This window comes from Polypterus senegalus, chromosome 3 (genome assembly GCF_016835505.1).
Source record: "Polypterus senegalus isolate Bchr_013 chromosome 3, ASM1683550v1, whole genome shotgun sequence".
NCBI classification, from domain to species: domain Eukaryota; kingdom Metazoa; phylum Chordata; class Cladistia; order Polypteriformes; family Polypteridae; genus Polypterus; species Polypterus senegalus.
In genome coordinates this window covers 258691331-258711683 of record NC_053156.1, presented here as the reverse complement: position 1 = coordinate 258711683, position 20353 = coordinate 258691331, and the positions used below count along the sequence as shown (strand labels likewise).

General features: G+C 34.8%; 1 protein-coding gene across 3 annotated transcripts in view; it reads right to left on the bottom strand.

Annotated features, from left to right (window-relative positions):
• Positions 1 to 20353, bottom strand: part of LOC120526083 (protein eva-1 homolog A-like) — a 258671-nt gene that overhangs the window by 165321 nt on the left and 72997 nt on the right. The window contains exon 2 of one of the 3 annotated variants that reach the window (XM_039748973.1): positions 260 to 474. In XM_039748973.1, the coding sequence (XP_039604907.1) occupies positions 260 to 474 (215 nt within the window). Of the gene's footprint in view, positions 1 to 259; positions 475 to 20353 lie in introns of those variants that run through there. The other 2 variants (XM_039748974.1, XM_039748976.1) reach the window with 2 other exon arrangements.

Below are 20353 nucleotides of genomic sequence, written 5' to 3'. Positions count from 1 at the left end.
ATTCCCGAAGTGCAGGACTGCAACATATTTTAATTGGTTCAGCCAACTCAAGTACTTAAAAAAGAGCAAAATCTTTAACATATTAAATTAAATGGTGACTCTATAAATTGGCCTCCATGGACTGATATCCAATCCAGGGCTAGTTTCTGTCTTGTGTCAGATGCTAATGGGGCAGTCTTTATAACCCAAACTGGATTACGCAAATTTGAAAATATCATGTATGTTACGGTTCATTATGTTATCTTTTAACATTACTTACTTGAAGCGAGGTAGAAGCAGAACAAGATGTATCTTCTTTGAATTTTTCTGCAATTGAGAATGGGTGGCGGGATGGGCACATCTGGTGGCTTGGCATTTGTCTGCCATAAAATGATGACTGGATGCTGATTGTAGTTCTGTGAGGGCAGCGTACAGAGATGTATTCTCCATCACAAGAGTGTTCCGTATAATTTCTTAATACCTTGGACAAATAACCTGTCAAGATCATAAAAGACGGATAGTCAGTACTTTATTTTAGTTCTTCTGAACAACTGCAGCCCACAATATCATATACTTTGCCAGTTCTAATTGTTGGCTGGACTAAATTGAAGGAAATGAATATACTGAATAAACAATGTCAATGGAAAAACTGCTATTAACGGTAGCAGAGGAACTGGAAATAAAGTATTTCATTCAGTAGCATTACCTACGCCAACGCATGGTATTGTTTTATTTTGTTTATTTTATAATATAGCATGCCAACTCTCCATTTGAATAAAGTAATATGTAAGGAAGATATGAATATTCCAAATAAAACACTGTATAATCAATACTATGGTTAAAAAGTTCTAATATGGTCAACATTCATTTTTTAATTTAAAATCAGCTACTCATGATAATAAAACAACTTCTGTACTTCATCTGCCTTGGCCCTTAACTCTCCAGATGGAAGTCATGTAATTTTCAATAAATTCATCCCATAGTCCCTAAGTTGCTATTGTTATCTATAGCCAGCAGCAGAAAGGGAAAAGAAAGACAAATCTCAGAATTTTGTAGTCCTTCATGTCAGGATTCACATTTATGTTTCTGTGACATTAATAATTGACTCATTTACTGTAATAATCACATAACATTTAACATCTTAGTTGTTGCATCTTAAATCTATGTATCAGTGGCAGATATTGAAAATGAATACTTTAAAATGTAATCCTAGTGATTCTGCGTAAAATTGAATTCTCACCTTTTCTTTAATCAATATATTAAGGTTGTAAGGGGCTGGTGTCAATCCCAGTAGCATGACCCTCAAGATAATAGCCAAGCCTGGAGAGGATAACACTCCATTGCCGGGCTCACTCATGCCCAGTGACATTTTTACAAGGGCCACAGGATCAATTTAAAATGTGAAGGTAACCTGAGACTGAAATTTTTGAGGTATGGGAGAAAAAACTGAGCATCCTGAGAAAAATCGAAACAAGTAAAGAGAGAATGTGAAAACACCGCAGTCAATGACTAGAGCTCGGGATTCAAACTAAGGATAATGAATGCATCTGTCAGGCAGCAGAATTAACCACTAAGCCACAGTACTGCCACACTGAAGCTGTAGCCTACACGGCATTATATTTTTATATTTGACTATGAATACCATTTTTACACATTTTATAACATGTTTATTTTTTGGAATTAAACTGAATTTATGGGAGGCACAGTGGTATTGGTGCTGCCTTGCAGTAATGAGACCCATATTCACATCCCAGGTCTTTCCTGTCTGGAGTTTGCATGTTCTTCCTGTGTCTGCATGGGTTCCTTTGGGTGCTTTGGCTTCCTCCCAGTGTCCAAGGGCATGTGGGGTAGGTGAATTGCCAATGCCAAATTGGCCCTAGTGTGTACTTGGTGTATGGGTGTGTTTGCCCTGCAATGGACTGGCATCCTATCAAAGGTTTGTTCTCGCGTTGTTCCCTTTGCTAGTTGTAACGGGCTCCAGCCCCTAGCAAAACCCTAATGAAATGAAATTAACAAAATATATATAACTCAATAAAATTATTAGTTCTGACATAATAAAAACTTAATTTAAAATAGTTATGAAGTATTTTCAACCATGGTTAGTGCTACTGCCTTAAAGCTTTGGTATTCTGGGCTTAAATACAGGCCCAATTATAGCCTGTACAAGGTCTATATGCTCTCCAGATGTCTGTGAGGATTTTTGTTCAGTTTCCTCCAGCTTCCTAAAGACAAGCATGATAACTCTCATTTCTAAACAAAGTGAATGTGGGGTTGCTAATATGAGTATGCCTGTAGGATACCCATCTCTACTGTGCTAAATTGTGCTAAAAAAATTAAAAAATAAAGATGTTTTTAAACAGATGGATTAATATAAAAACAGTTGGTCATCAAGGATACTTTCATTAAGCAACCTCCTTTTGATTTATCTTAGTGTATACTATTAAATATGATTACATTTCTTTATAATTTAAAAACTTTGTAAGCATCATATAGTATTTTTATTGTCTAAAAGTAATCATGTACCATCATGCATTTGTTATATATTCAGAAGAAAACTCTGAAACAGTTTAACCTTGTTCAATTCATATAAAAATACTGATCAAATTATATCATAATAAAAATGTCATAATATAGTTTATTTTAGGTATAATTTTTAAATAAACCAAAGTAAAATATGTATAAAATGGGAGATTAATAAAGCATACAGTGTATCATTTTAATTAAAACTGCAACAAGTGTTAACTATCCTACATCCCTGCATATGACATTAGCTACTCTAGTATTTGTTTAAGATATGATTGGGATTCAAGTGCACCTTGTGACTTAATGCAAATGGACTCTGGTTTGATGCTTGCCTGAGCCGCCTTCTATGTGGAGATTACATGTTCTCCCATGAGTTTGTTCGTGGTTTACCTGATGTCTTCAGTTTCCTCCCACAATCCAAAATTATGCTGTTTGACCATAATTTCTAAATTGGGTGTGGCTGAGTCCTATGTGGTGGGCTAATGATCTATAAATTGTATGCCCCAAGTCTACAGTTCTCTTAATTAAAAGGTTAGTAATACTTTTACGGTTTTCAAACAAAAAAACTACAAAAATAACCAGTGGGCATTTAAACAATGAATACTGGATTTTCAGATTAGTCCCTTTAATGAAAACGTATCTACAGCTACATTGCATGATGAGCTGGGTCAGTAGGGTACACAACTGGATAAACTACTTTGATCATATTAGTTAATAAATGTTCACTGGAACGCATTTCTGTATGAGCTTTGATTTTCTAGTCTATTACAAAGCAATCACATTCAGATCTTATAATTCTAATTCTTTGAGATGCCTCCTTACCGATAACTGCTATCATTAAACAGAAAAGTAAAGAGAAGATAATTTCTAGTTCCTACAGCCTGAGGTTATTCAAAGCTGACACAAGTTAACTTTAGTTATTTACACTTCACCTTAATAAGCAGGTACATATAAATATGATTTTTAAGAAGTGTTTCGTTTCTTGATTAATAGCAGTGTCAGGGGTCAAATGCACTTCAAAAGCAAAAGGGTTTATTATGAAAAACAAGATTGCTTCATGACCGATGGGAGGAAGTGCACAAAAGAAGTTTCCAATTTGTTAAGGCTTGTCGGCCTGACAAGCCCCAACCATTAACCTATAAAGCATTTACTGGTTATTACATTCAATACCAACCATTCAGATTGTAGTTTTTAAGAAAAGTAAATAATTCAGGCAACCTTCTGTCGGATTAACTAACAAAATACAGCTGGAAAAATGAGCTCAGTGATTTGAAAATCTATTGGATTACACGTAATTTCTCTCTAACATCTCTATTCAATATTTTTGGAACCAATAAGCCACATTAGAAAATACATTCAAGGCATAACATACCTCGTGTACAGGGACTTAGTTGACTGCTTTAAAAGTTGGAGCATTTTTAATTTTTGTTTATTTACCTCATCAAAGAGACACATTTTTGATGTATTAAATACATGAGTCACATGAGTGATAATAAAATGTAATTAAATGCATCAGTAGAATATACAGTATTTTTGTTTAACAGTAATTTACACGATGTTGTAGAAAAAAAACGGTACCCAAATAAGCTGACAGTGTCATTTACTCATGTGTAGGCTTGTGGTGACTGAAACAGCTTTCAATGACACCACCGCATTTTAAACCGCATTTTTTGTACTGTTGTTAATTGTTGGTTGCGGAGGGCATATTATTGTTCAAAAGTCTTAAAAATAACATTTTTGAAAGAAGTACCCAGTCTATATTTTAGTTTTAAGCAAAACGTGGTTGTTACAATGGACCAAGGTGGATAGCAGGTCTTTGTGGTGCTTTGCTGATAAATTACAATGTAAGAAAACTACTGAATCATTATAATCTATAGATGATAGAGCTGGGAGGTTGCTTTTAGTGTAACGTAAATACCAAGTGTATGTTTATTCACTGTATGTATGATGGCTGCTTTCCTCTTTTATTCATCTCTAGTTAAGTTAAGTGACATTTTACCTGTTTGAATATTTTTGCTTTAACAGTTAAAAGATCATTTAAATGACCTGCACCAGAAGTGTGTTGGAGTTGCAGAGGTTTGTGTTAGCTGCTAATGTGACAACTAATTCCCAGAAACATGTAACTCTGCTGACATTTCAAGAACTTGTAATGGCGATCTATTTTGCATTAGGAGAGGCTTTTACATAAGTAAAAGAGGAAAATACATAAAATATACAATTTGAAATAATCTCTCTTAAGGTAAATCTGAAGCAGTAAAGTATTCAGTAATTTAAGGCACAGAATGTTTCTCCGTTTTAAGATGGGTGATTTAGAAAATCTGCCAATGCTTTTAAATTAGAGTTTTTAACATTTCAAAACTGTGTAAAGCATGCTCTATTGGAGAGTGAAATTCACCAAATTTCGCTGAAGAATATGTATACCAAATTTAAACAGAACTGGCCTGATAGGAAGCAAGTTGTGTCACGTAGACAAACAGTCACAACAACAACTGTAAGTTATTTATTACACGTGTCCACAACTAAAGAAGGCTAATGTTTTCAGGACATTCAAGGGGGCAAAAAAATCCTCTACTTTGGCTGCAAATGTATCACAGCACATAAAAACATTACACCAAAACCCACCACCAGCCTGCACTTTTTTATTAAACAACTACGTACTTCATTGACTGTAGCAAAACTTGCTGTGTATTCAAACAGTAGTATAGAAAGTTTAACATAATCCATGATAACACTTGATTAATGACTGGTTTCACAGTCTGTTCTCCCATGTGTCATACATGAAGCATCTATTTTTTGGGTCTTCCCACCAATTACATCCCTTAAATATTGTCACAGCAAAACAAAAAATGGATCACTTCCATCATTTCTGGCCCGAACATCTCTCCTTCTATAATGAAATGCTGTACAATATTGCCAAGACTCAACTCTGCTCATAAATGTAACCTATTTCAAATATACAGGAGGCAAAATGTAGTGAGTGACAACCAAATGTTGGAGGGAACACTGCACACTAGTACACCCACTTTAATTCACATGCGAAGGGGGTACAGATTAAGGGCTCAGATGATGTAAATAACCCACCGAAGCAGGGGTTGCCAGTGTGGTTTAATGCCTTCTCTCTTCCTAACTCTGCTGAACGGAAGCCTAACTACCAATCCAGTATGGATGTCATTTCTATTGTCTGCCCTCCTAGACCTATATAACAAAGAGGGCCACTATCCCACTCTAGTTCTATTTTGAACTCATATCTGTAAAGATGTCTCCACATTAATTTTTGTGCTGACAACTATTATATGTGGTTCACCCTGAGTGGTGCTCCTCAAAACTTTTACTTTGTTGTGTCTCCTCTTTTATACCATCTATTTATCACACCATCTGTCTACTGCCAACCAGTGTGTGTTTTGCACCTTTTTAGATTGCAGGAAAGGTTTTAAAAACTGCCTTTTCAATTCTGTTGCAATTTTGGAAAACACAAATTTGTTACGCCATTAGTTTATTCTATTTAAGCTTAAATAAATCACGAAAGTATACCGCTTCTTCTGCTTTGGGAATAGAAAAATCTAATTTGCTAGCAAAGCTAATGACCAATACTCACTTAGCACAATAAGAACCATTATCCTGGTATCTGTGCAGGATTGTCCTCAGATTTATACATATTACTCCAGAACTGCTGAACTTACAGGAGCTACAGGCTGCAGACTACACTCAAGTTCTATCTCAAGCTGATTCCTACCAAAACAGGTTTATGACCTTGAAATACAAAAGCAGATTTTAAAAAACTGAATGAACTTATAGTATAATTTCTTTCTAATTCAACAGCTAAATATCTTTAAGAAATACTTTTAAATTTATTGAGATTGAAAATACAGGATTCATTCTGGGCTCGCTTGTACACAAATTAATTCTGTCTGTGGACTTAACTCATCCATCAATTCATCTTAAGTCTTAACATACTTATCGAATTTAAGATTTGTGAGCTGTCAAAGCCTGTCTGTTGCAGCAGCCACTCATGTATATACTAACATACTGACCAATTTGGAATCAACACTTAAACTAACAAGCACATCTGTATTGATGTGAGAAAAAAGAGCACCTAGAGAAAAAAAACATGCAGAAATGGAAGGAACATGAACATCTGACATCACTTACCATCACGCTGTCCCTCCTGGAAACAGAAATTTTCAAATATGAAAACATTCTGATATTAAATTACATTAAACAAATGCAATGTATATACAGTACTATACTTCCCAAATTAATTCTTCAGTCCACATTTTATTCATTTGCTAAACAGACTAGGACTGGCTCTAAGATACTCTGTTACTTTCCCACTCACACATTGCTGTTACACCAAGTTCAACAAAAAGGCCTTACTGTAGGAACAAAATTGCATTTTTGCCAAAGAGTTCAAATGATTTCACACTTTTCAGTTCACATCTTCCATTTTTCTGTTGTTGTACAACTTAGTCTCAGTGGGCTGAGGCACACATTTCTTGGGTTTCATGATTAGTAGCATTTCCAACTCTTATTTTTATTTTATTCAAAAGTAACTATTTTGCAGAGCAGGGGGAAAAGCTAGGTATAAAAATACAATTTACATGGAACTCTTTAACATCATATATAAATTACCTTTCTGCATACAATCATTGGGGCTAAATGATATTCTTATCAACTTGGGTTTTGTTTGGTCGTTGTGATGTGATTTAATCTGATATGAAATGAAATGTAAAATGAGATATTTAAATGCAGGAAGGGACAGCATCATATACCAAGGTGACGTGATGTTTTTTCCTTTTAGTTATGCTTTTGTTCATTCTGTAGGACAGGATGCACATGTCAGCGTATTATTTTCCTTCAGATACAAAGAGTTTGAGAATTAACCTCTTGCTGTTCCACAACACAAGGACTTATTTAGTAGCATATGATTTTTAAAGATTAATAAGATGCTTACTTATACAGTGAAAAGTATTTTGAGCAGTAACCTGGAGTTGATAGTACAGCTCTGCAAAATGTTTTATTTTCTTTTAGAAAACTCAAAAGAAATAATAAATCCATCCATCCATTGTCTAACCCGCTGAATCCGAACAGGGTCACGGGGGTCTGCTGGAGCCAATCCCAGCCAACACAGGGCACGAACCAATCCTGGGCAGGGTGCCAACCCACCGCAGGACACACACAAACACACCCACACACCAAGCACACACTAGGGCCAATTTAGAATCACCAATCCGCCTAACCTGCATGTCTGTGGATTGTGGGAGGAAACCGGAGCGCCCGGAGGAAACCCATGCAGACACGGGGAGAACATGCAAACTCCACGCAGGGAGGACCTGGGAAGTGAACCCGGGTCTCCTAACTGCGAGGCAGCAGCACTACCACTGCGCCACCATGCCGCCCAGAAATAATAAAGCTACACTCAAAGTTTCTGATATGTAGAAAAGTTCTATCTCTGTTGCTTAAATCAAGAGCTGGAGGTTAACCTCATAAAAATCAATCCATTGACTAATACATTAATTTATGTATCCATTATCAAACATCTTTAAAGTATTTTTTGTATATTAAACAATACATGTATTAGGTGAGGACTCTACTTCACAGTGCTTAACTCCTTGCTGGTTTTCATCTTTTTGCTAGGTTTATGTGAGTTTTATCCCACGGCTCAAAGCGCATGCTTTGGGCTAACTGGCAACTCTGTGTTGGGTCAGTAATAGGGATGAATGTGAGTGTGAGTGTGTGCATAAGTGTGCACGGTAACAAACAAACTCTTGCACTTCATTTGTTTTTGTCATGCCTGGCTTCAGCTCACCATAAACCTCACAAAGAAAAAAGGAAACACAGAAAATATATGACATGATAGATTAAAATTGTGAAAACTTATAATGTTTATGTAAGTGAGAAAATTAAATAGGTTATGAAAAAGTGAGAAAAATCTAAAGTACTGACAAATAAATATCCTGCAATGAAGCAATTACATAAAAACCTACACTGATGAGGGTACTGAAACTTTAACATTTGAATGTTTTACTTTAAAATATTTGTAAATGTATATAACTCTAAAGGTTTCTTAATGAAAGTGCACTATATTAGAATAAAGTGAACTGATTTTTTTTGTATTGCATTGAATCTTAGAACAATTATTAATTTAAACAAAGGCAATATCATCAATCATATCATCGCATTCTTAAAGATGCTTAATCTGGTGAATGGTTAAGGTGGAACTCAGTCTGCCCATCAGCACTGGATGCAAAATAGGAACTAGCCCTGGAAAGGATTTCAGTCCATCACAGTGCCCGCTGTTACACATACACCCTTACTTGTACTCACACTAGAACCAATGTAGAATTTTCTTTGGATACGTGGAAAGAAAATCCCACACACGGGAAGAATATGCACAATTCACACGAACAACAATCAGCATATAGGATTTGTAAAGCAGAAGCACTAACCACATACATTACACCATAACAACATACTTTAACAAAGCAAATAAGCAAACATTTGAAGGTAACTAAATGTATAAACACAAGACAAAATTATAAGAAACAAGCTTAGATGTACTTGGAAAGGTGTGTAGGTGGGAGTAGATTAACAGTACAAGTTAAAACAGTATAATTAGGATCATTGGAATTGAAATGAAGATTCAATTTAGGTTGATAAACTTGTGGGTAGAGTTAATTAAATTTCTGGAGCTAGAGGTGACTTTTTTGAATTCAACTATTCAACTAAAAGAGCTTAACGAACAGACCTAGGCAGGGAATTCCATACAGTTGGAGCCACAAAGCTAAATCACCCTTCCAACGAGAATTATAAAATAAGAAAAGTCTAATTATCTAACATTCATTATCATAAACTTTTCTAGCCTGGCAGTCTTGTGCTTTTCCCACTATAACCCAATTGTGCTCCACTCACTTAGAATCTGGAACCAATGTAGAAAGCATTTTAAGACGGAGAAGCTTCTATCTGTGGCACCCCTGCAAGAGAACCACCTCTTTCAACCTTCACAAACATATGCAGTTTTTAATATCTGGAAAAAATTTGGAATTAACTTGCTTAGAGATCTTTATATAGACAACGTCTTTGCATCCTATGAACAATTACATTCCAAATTTAACATTCCAGCTACACATTTCTTTCACTATCTTCAAATCAGGAACTTTGTTAAACAGAACCTTCCAGATTTTCCTCATCTTGCACCCTCATCCATGCTGTAAAAAATATTGCTCAATCTCAAGGACTTAGACTCCATCTCTACAATATATAAAATCATTTTACAATCCCTCCCTTTCAAAGATCCAAGAGGACACTGGGAAAAAGATCTCTCAATTAATATATCAGAAAAGGAGTGGAAAGTAGCAATGCAGAGAATTCACTCGAGCTCCATATGCGCAAAGCATACAATTATAGAACTCAAAATTATATATCAAGCACATCTGTCTCGACTAAAACTCTCCAAAATGTTTCCAGGGCATGATCCAACCTGCGAACGCTGCAAACTAGTTCCAGCCGCACTGGGTCACATGTTCTGGGCCTGCACCAAATTAACATCATTGTGGACGAAAATTTTTAATTACCTTTCAGACAGCCTTGGACTCACAATCCCTCCTAACCCATTAACAGCTGTGTTTGGTGTTCTTCCAGAGGGGCTTAAAGTGGAGAAAGACAAACAAATTGTGATTGCATTCACTACACTCTTGGCACGCAGACTTATCCTGATAAACTGGAAGAACCCAAACTCTCCTCTTTTAAGTAAGTGGGAAACTGATGTGTTATACTATTTGAAATTGGAAAAAATCAAATACTCAGTTAGAGGATCCATAGACTTTTTTCAAAACATGGCAGGATCTAATCAGTAATATTTTAAAATAAGTTCATAAAGCACAGAGAATCTATTAATTTAGGTATGTTTACAGGTCTTAAATTTCATGCTGTTTGGCTTGCTCTGTCTCTTAGGGGTGGGGATCGATTTGTTCGTAACTCAAATTTTGTTATGTAAAACTTGATTGATTTGTATGGAATGCAATAAAATTAATAAAAATAAAAAAATAAATAAATAAAAATAAAAAGACTGATGTATCCATTTTCTTAACCTACTTTTCTTATGCAGGGTTACAGAAAGTCATGGCCTATCCTGACCAGCCAGGATTGGGCTGTCACTCCTATTCAGAGCATATCCATGCGCATACCCACACTTACACAAGCATGATTAAAAGTCACCATATCACAAAGAGAGCTACTTACAAAAAACACATACTGAAATGAGAAGATGCCTGCAAAGTGTAACAAGCAAAATACACTGAGTGTGCAAGCACGTCCGTTAACAAACAGGGTCACATTCACAGTTTTAGGCTTGATGCCAACAGGGTATGCACTGTATTGCAGAGCTTACCCTGTCATGACAAAATAAGTTTAAAAAGACAGGAATCAATATTTCACAGTTTTACAAATGACACTTGCACCCTACAACTTTGAGCAGAATATGCTGGGTAAAAGATGGATGGATAAATGAATGAAGCAACACTCAGCAAAAAGTCCACCAGTTCTGAATAGAGAGCAAAAAAATAGAGGCATCAAATAATACTCTCCAGGAAATAAAATCTTTAACCATTTTATATATGTTCATCATCAACAGGACTTAACAGAGGAAGGGATGTTTATTAAGATAAAGAAAGAAAGAATCTGGGTGTTCCGTATCCATACTGATGAGCCTCTTCATCTATTTTAAAGGCTATATTGGAGGGTGCAAAATGGATTCTTTCTGAATCACATTTTAGAAATACTGACTTTAAACATTTTAAAGGAAAGACACCTAAAATACATACTGTAGGCTGGCTGGGTTCACAAGAGACCTTGGCAGCAAATCCAAAACCTGCAATTTCTCAAAGTCAACAGACTGCTTCTGGTTCACATCTAACTGTGTAATTCTGTGATGGCCATGGCTTTAATGTTCATGCCAGACAGAATAATTCATTACCAGCAAAGGAGCTGGCATGAAACACTCAATATAAAATATATTAACTATATTAATGGAAGGTGGTCCTGCATTTTGATCTTGAATAAATGTGTCTGATCTAATGGACTTAAACTGTGTTTTCAGTCAGCAAGCTATGGTGAATCTGAGTGATCTCTTTATTAATTTAAGAAACAACTGGAAGGTGTACAGAAACAAAGCAGTTAAAAATTAATCCAAATTAGAGGGACTGAACATTCACTTAAAATATGTATTAACACCCCACAGGGGTTCAGTTATCAGCCAGACAGAACCTATGTGGAGTCTACATGCTCTCTGAGTGGCTGTGCGGGTCTTTGCCATGTTCCTACCACAATCCTAGAGATTTTTTTTTTTTTTTGACTAGAACCTCTAAATTGCACCTGTATGAGAGTATTGCTTGCAACAGACTCACATACTGGCACATGCTGTCTTGGATTTTGTGCTGTCAGGGCAGTCTCAGGCTCCTCACTGTAAACTGGAATAAACAGATTTTCACAAAATAAAGAAGTTATACTCATAAAATATGGTACTGGAGAATGGCAACATGTTGTATGTTTATTAGCACATGCAAGTAAGAATTTCATTGTACTATACAGACATGACAATAATGACCCTATACACCTAAAGAATAATGACAGTAGTAACTGCATGGAAATTCTTTATTTTCATTCACCATGTGGAGAAAATCCACTTTTTCCAGCACATGACTTTTCCCTATGCTAAGATGTTATTATAACAATTAAATATTGCAGGCCAATATGCAAAAAAGACAATATAATTATCTCTGTACATAGATATATAGATTTAGCTGAAGCCACAAGATTTTTATAATTTTACAATACTAGCAACTATGCCAAGTTTAACTTGCATTAAATGGTTCATTTTTGAGTTGCTGTATATCCTAGAGTATACACATACACACAATGACACAAATGTAACCCTCCAAAAATGATCCAATCATGTTCTAGGGTTTCTAAAACATTTAAACCATTTTAAAATGCAATACAGAAATTTTGACTCTGTGTTAAAGGTCCCATTTTGTAGTACTGTCTTTTAGCAACATGACAGATGGATGACAGCACAATTTTGGGACCTACTACGAATTCAGTGAGGATAATGCTAATACCATGGTACCATATGTCAAGAGGTTTGATACCCTAAGCAGTCAATACAGTGAATAAGATCATGTAATGCTTCAACTTTTAACTACAGTAAATGTCATAAGGCACTGGTGTCGTGCACCTCATGCCTGCACATGCATATCATGCCATAAAACCTTGGTACACTTTATCTATTAACCAAAACATGAGACTATTAACAGTCACTAAAACTCATCTTACTTCACTCAGTCACTAAATCTATTAATCACTTTTCTGTGCTATAAGTAAAGGCACCATAAAAGGCCTAGTACTTGTTCAAAAATTCAGAATATACATTTAAATGCAGCTGCCTTTTGGGTTAAATACATCCATTCAGCTGTGCTGCTATCCATACCTGTTATGAAAATGTTTGAAAAAGGAAGGTTCACATTGCTGTACTCTGCTGATAGCACCATGGTTTGGCACCACATACTATATGGCATTATAACACTCTAATGTCAAATGTCGGTTTTGAATTACACCAGCCTTGTTAGTTATGTTAAACCATGTAAGTTATTAAAATGATGTTGAAAGAATCTTGATCATTGATTTACTCTCCTTGCTTAAATCTGCAAAGCCTAATGGAATCTTCACAACAAGAAAAGCTGGCAACAGTACAAAGTGCAGTAATTTATGCCTCACAAAGCCACTGTGAAGGATCAAGCTAATCATCCATACTGCAGTTTATGCCGTTCTTGGCTAGCAAATCTCTGTCAAATGGAGATTTTCTAAAGTGCTTTCATCTTGTCATCTTGATGGCATCCTTACAAACATCAACCTCTGATAAACTGGGCACAACACCACAATATATACAAAGACACTCAAAAATAAGTTAAAGTTAAAAATGGGAAAATGTACACTGCCATTCAGTCTCATAAGGGTTACCCACAAACTGACTCAATTAACAGCAACAAAGAACAAAACTTACAAGCACTTCAGAAAGAATCAATGACTGATAGAGAAAATGTAGTGAAATTTGAAATTAAGTCACCATGAAATCAAATGGTTGTGGACAGCTTCAGATACTGGAAATAATACTAGCTATTGCCATACCTTGAGAAATAAGAGCATAAAATTTGTCCAAAATATTGCAGGAACATTACGTTTTTCAAACAAATGCCTCTTATTCATAGTTCTGTGATGTTTGACTGAAGATGGTTTTATCTCCTTGATGCAGAATGTAAGGGTTAAGAAGGGAGTTTTCCCTTAAGGGAACCTCCAATATTAAACCGTTTCACATTTCTACAATAGTAGCAAAAATATAATGACTTGGATAGGAATTTTGTAGAGAAGGAAACAATAGTACATATAATAGATATGAATGAGTTTCCTGTTATTGACTCCATTGAAACATAAAACAAATATACTAATATTGCTTGGGTTTTATGGTACAGTGGGTAGTACTGTTGTCTTCTGGATCTAATGTCCTTTGGTTAAGTATCTCATCCTTTTGTTGGTTATGTGGAGTTATTAATATTCTCCCCATGTCTGAATAGATTTTCCTCCCACAGCATCAGAGACTTGCTGATTAGGTTAATTGGTGACTCCTAATTAGTTTTGAAAGTATGTGTATTGAATGGGCTCTGCTCTGGTGCCCCCCACAATACTTAATTAGATTAAATGTGACTGGCAATGTTATATTATTGCTTTTGACACATCTCTTTCAATGAAGGTCTTTGAACAACATGATCTTCAAAGAAAAAACCTCTTGTAGTCATGCGTGTATGCCCACACCACATATACAACTTTACAATTTACAGTTGTATAGCACAAAATCACACAAGGAGTACCACAATGGGCTTTAACAGGCCCTACCTTTTGACAGCCCCCCATATGAAATGAAAACATATGAAAAAAGCCCTGCAGTCCATTCCTTTTGATGTACTTAATTTCGGTTATTACAGCAGGAAATTCATTTTCAAAGGAAAATTTTAAGTCTGAAGAAGTGACATTGTGGATATACTTTGACAAATACTCAGTGACAAGGACTGACTTATGTGCACGATTGATCTCTCTGTTGTTTGCTTGCTTACAATGATGCAATGCAACATGTAAAGCTTCAGGTACACACATTGACAGTATACTTCTAAAGGATATTATGCACTTTATTTTTCATAAGTACACCAACATACACTTGGTAAATAAATGTCTGCCTACATTTATCCTATGCATATTATCGCTGCTTTTGCTACTCAGTATACCAAGTTGGATTTACTTTGGTCAATTACTTCTTGTATTGTGAACCTGAATATTCAAAGCAGTTTGAGAAGAATCTATGCTTGTTATCTTTACTTTTCTTTAAGATTATTGTCTAAATCTGTAATATCTTGATATTTCTACTTCACTTGTTCTAGTTCATGTTCTTGTTTAGAAGTACAACTTCCTTTACTGGTTTCCATACCTTAATAAAGGATGAACCACACCTTCTCTGAGACATCTATTAGATTCTAAAAATGAGCACACTGGTCTATTGTTTTGACTTTACTGTTTATTTTAATAGCTTCCTGCTGTTTGCGTTTTTCAGATTCATCACAATGCTTGGCTCTCTTGACTGTCTTTGGACTGAATTTCCAAGGGAACAGTCCTGCTCAGTGAGTAAATAGTCAAAAGAAGTTTTACCTTTTGTAATACTGTCAAGGTGAACATCCTTTTTTGATTCTTCTGATGGGTAGTACTTTCCTTGTAAGCATGCTCCCATGGTTTAAATAAACAATTCACATGTTGATGGGGTTCTTTTTCACTGCTGTGTATGTTTTTACCTGCTAGTGTTCTCACATAATTAAACTTGTTAAGTTTGTTATTAATATTTTCAGCTAATTACTTTATACTGGCTTTTATTTTATGTAATATATTAATGGCATCACCACTTGGCCTCAACTTAGAAAAAAGAAAATCCAAAAAAATGTCATATTTGAGTCATCAGTTCAAAAAAAGAGTGATAAAACAGATTTTGTAAAAATTTAACAGGGACTTTTTTATTCATCTATTGTTGAACCCACTTAACCCATTTACAGGGAAATGAGGAGCAGACACCAATCCATGCAGAACTGTGTGTAAGTCAGCAGCAAATTCTGGGTTTGCCACCATTCCTAGCAGGGCTCACTCATACACACACACATTAAAAATCACCAATTAACCAATTAACATAACATTTATGTCTTTCAGATGTAATGTGAAAGCAGTCTAGGCACCCATAAAACATGATGCTGCCACTCAGTGTGACTCTCTTCTAATGCATAAAATACTATGTACCAACTAGTGAAAAATAACCAATACAGTTTTAGCTAAACTCTGTTGATTGCTCTAGTTTTAGATATTATGAAAAATGCTTACAGTAGAGTGACTTAGGAGAGATGAAATAGAAAATAATACTTAGGGTTTAAAGTGGAGATGTTTTATACTATTTGAAATTGGAAAAAATCAAATACTCATTTAGAGGATCTGTACAGATTTATTTCAAAACATGACAGGATCTAATCAGTGATATTTTAAAATAAGCTCTTAAAGCACAGAGGAAGCAATTATTTCTGTATTTCTTTTTCTTCTCCATCCATCTCTATTGGCTTATCAAACTTATCAATTTAGGTATGTTTGCAAGCCTTAAATTCTACTCTGTTGGCCATGCTCTTTCTCTCAGGGTTGGGGGTCGACTTGTTCTCAATTCTACTTTTTGTAAAAATTGATTGATTTGTACGGAATGATTGTAATAAAATTAATAAAATTTCAAAAAGAAAAATAATACTTAGTATATGTTTAATTGGATTAATTCCGGATTCTTGCTTTGGTCTAGCACACCATGCTATCCAATGAATCAGCCAGGTAGCACCTATTTGAACATTTTTTCCTATACCAAGCCACCTGGGTCAGATGCAAAGGCAATAGATGTACACTAGAAAGGAGACTAGGGATTTTTATTTTGATGATGATGTTTATCCTGTTTCTGCAGCTGCTTATATCTGTTGATATACATTTGCATTAAAAAATAAAGCTAAAGGCAATCTTTCTCAATCAATGATTGTTCTGTTGTCAATGGCTTGGGTATTGGTAGATGAGTGTTGTTATTAGCTCAAGTAAAATATTAATTTCTTAATGAGAATGTACACCCTGTACAACGCACAGAGGCAGAACATTCTAACTCCAGACAAACATCTGGACTGTGCACCATTAGCATTATTCACTCTTATTCACAAAATACAATTATAAACCACACCAAATAGTTCAACATCACTGATAAAATAATCAGATTTGAGGCAAAGTGTCATGCCTGTTTACATGTAATAAAGGACAAAATGCTCACAGAAGTTATAAAATGTAAGAGGATCTTTTGGCCATAACAACCATCAGACAAGTAAATAGATAGTGTTCTTGCTTTGAAAAATGATACCTGAACCATTAAGTGGATGTAAAAGGAATCTGCAAAAAAGCAAAAACAAACTTAAGAAAAAGAGCTTAAAATTCCTCAGGTAAAAATGAGGTGTACTTCAGCTCTCAGGCAGCTGCAGAATGTGCTCCACTTGACTGCAAGGCAATCCTTCATGAATGGGTTAGAACAACCATTGTAGAAAATGGTCATTTACATTCTTGTGTTAAAAACATGTATTCTTATAAATGCCTACAAAAAAATGAAAATAACAGTTTAATATCTGTGGTGCATAATTTAGCAAATGGAACCCTAACAACATCTATAATCATATATCAAAAACATCTATTTTGTCAGTTGTGTTAAACAGAAAACATTCTTCCTATCAGTAGGCTAATAAAGTACGGACATCCAAAGTACGTGACCACCCACTGATTTATACCTAGATGGCCAGGATGTTTAATTACGTACAAAAAAAAAACAAGAAGATCATAAGGGAAAAGCTTTAAAAAGAAGGTTAGCTTCCAAATGGATGAAGAGCATCAGACTACAGTATATCCCACTATACCCTTTGAATTTTCAACAACGTTTTCTTCCATGAATGCTACATATACATCTAAGTGCTCAGGCCACAATTCCAGTAGCAGCTGCAATGCTCTAGCTAACACAATCCCATTATTACTTTAGAATGTTTACATTTAGACACATCAGAGTGAACATGGGGCAAACTGTGACCAGCATTTGTAGAAAGACCTTTTTTTAATTTTAGAAATCAGCTTCCTTCTTTCAACAAACAGAATCACACTTTATATTTACAAAATAAAAACAAAAATCAGCAGTATTTTTCTAATTTGACTTTACTTGCTAAAAATAAGATCACCTCTGGAATGTTGAGATCGCTTTTAAAGTCACTTAATTCATTATATAATTCAGTATTAAAATGATGCTTGTTATACTGGTATGGCATTTTATTTAATGCAATTCAGGTATATTTCAATATTAAGTTTTACTTAATAAAATGTGAATTTATTTTAAAATTTGTAACAGACTTAAGATCTGTTTAGTATACAGCCTCTTTTAAGGCAAAGTTCAGTATTTTTCAAGTTGAAGTTCCGTCTTCACAATTAAAATATATATTAATTTTCCATATGAACTTGCATACTAAAGTAAAGCATGTTTGATGAAGTTTAAAAATAACTAGTTCACTCTTGTATTTTATAATGGAGCTTATGGATACGCAAGTCCCATTGTGAAAAAATGTCTTAAAACAAATATGTCCACTTTGAATTCAGAAGCAAAGCTTTCTGTCTAAGAAAGTGTGCCTTCCAGTGTTCTGAGATGTGCTAGTGACAGCAAAAGTACACTGGAAATAACACATTTCAGTACAAATTAATAGTACCATTTTCTCAAGGTAAAGATGCGCTTCTTGCTCATTTCTCTGCTTGCAGCGAGTGCAGTGGATAGAGTTACTACAAACCACCCCTCGCCAAGTTATATACTGATTATTGTGCTACTTTTGCTTCTGCGATTCTGATTCTTCAGCAGTTATGTTCTACCATAGCTTGTAATAACAGACAGATGTGTGCTTAAAACATATGACTATTTTTTTCCTAAGCAGCACCTACTTTTTCTATTCTAATTTGTTATTTAGTGAGTGAGATTCAAGCCGAGTAATAGCATCATAGTGAACGGTCCATGTAACAGTTTCATTGTACTGTTCTTTATACATATAACAATGCTTAACCTGACTTGAACTGATTACACTGCATTGTATTTTTAATAAAAGCCTTAGATTTGTTTTAAAGAGCCAAGCCCCATGCATGTTGCACATTTCGAGGTGTCTTGCACGCACACATGACAAAAAAATACTACAAAGGCAGAGTATAAAAGAGAGCAGATTAAGCTGCCACAAACCAATTTCTTAATTTTTTAATGCATAATGAGTTTCTCTTGTCAAGGAAGCAATGATATGGTAATCAAAGAACTGCTGACTTTTTTGAGTGAGTAATTCACTGACACTTACTGAAGCCAATCAATTTGTAAATATACAGTAAGAATGCACAAGCAGACCCTATGCCAAATGATAACACTGGCATGCCTATTTAACAAAATAATAAAGCATATACATGATAATGGTATCTCATAAGCATTACTGTATCCTAATGGACTGATGATTTCTTTCAATGAAGAAAAACATTTTGCACAAGTTCTTTTCAGAAAGGCACATTCCTGCATACAAAACAGACAGTTACTGCCACATGACTGTATTTCAGTCGTCAGAGTAATTTATCATTTGTATGAGTTTTCTGTTTAGAAGTTTAGGTTTGCATTTTCATGTATTTACTTTATTTACCAGTTTACTTTATTTTTATTTTAAACTGTAGGTATTCTGTGTGCATCCTGTGATCCAAATGTACTGCATTGTGACTTACTGTAACATTCGCCAAAAACTCAATAAACACATATTAGTGCTTTGTGTACTCTTAAACTGAAAGTTGTCCCTCAGCATAATGGTGCAGATATCATGAATTTTAGAAGTTCTAATAAAATTTAAATCACAAATAAGTTTTAATAATACTGCTAAAGCAAAGTGAAGGAGTGAAGTTCCACTTTTTGTTAATTTCATTCAAGCAAAAATAAGCACTCATACAGCTGTTGATAAATTATAAGCTAAATTATAAAAAAGTATGTATACTGCTGTTTTCATAAATATGACGAACAGACAAAGATTGATTAATTTAAACTAAGGAAAATACTTTGTTACAAAGTTCTCCTGCTTATTTTGCCTCAGATGAAAATGATTAACTTGATCACTAAAACATAAATTTTCAAAATTTGCTTCTGTAAATTTAGATTTCTTTAGCCACATAAGTAGTTAAGTCAAAAATATATAATTTTTTTTAAGTAATGGTGGGGTGGCTACCTTTAAGAAAACTGGAATAAAAAATTAGGCCAATAACATCAGCCTGTTTTCTATGTATTCTCAAGATAACTGAAAACACTATTTCATACATACTATAGATAGATAGATAGCTAGCTAGCCAGACAGACAGACAGACAGACAGACAGACAGACAGACAGACAGACAGACAGACAGATAGATAGATAGATAGATAGATAGATAGATAGATAGATAGATAGATAGATAGAAATTCAGCCTATTATAATGATCATGAATGTTACAGGCTGTTTGGAATGCTTTCCTTTTCAGTTAACCCTATCTGAGCAAATCTTCAGTCTGCAAATAAATTATTGATTAAAATCACAATTCTAACAATTCTCACCATTTCCAGATAAAAAGTACCATATGCTCTAAACAAGAAGGAGCAGAAAGAATTCAAAAAAGCTGTTTCAGCCCAAGAA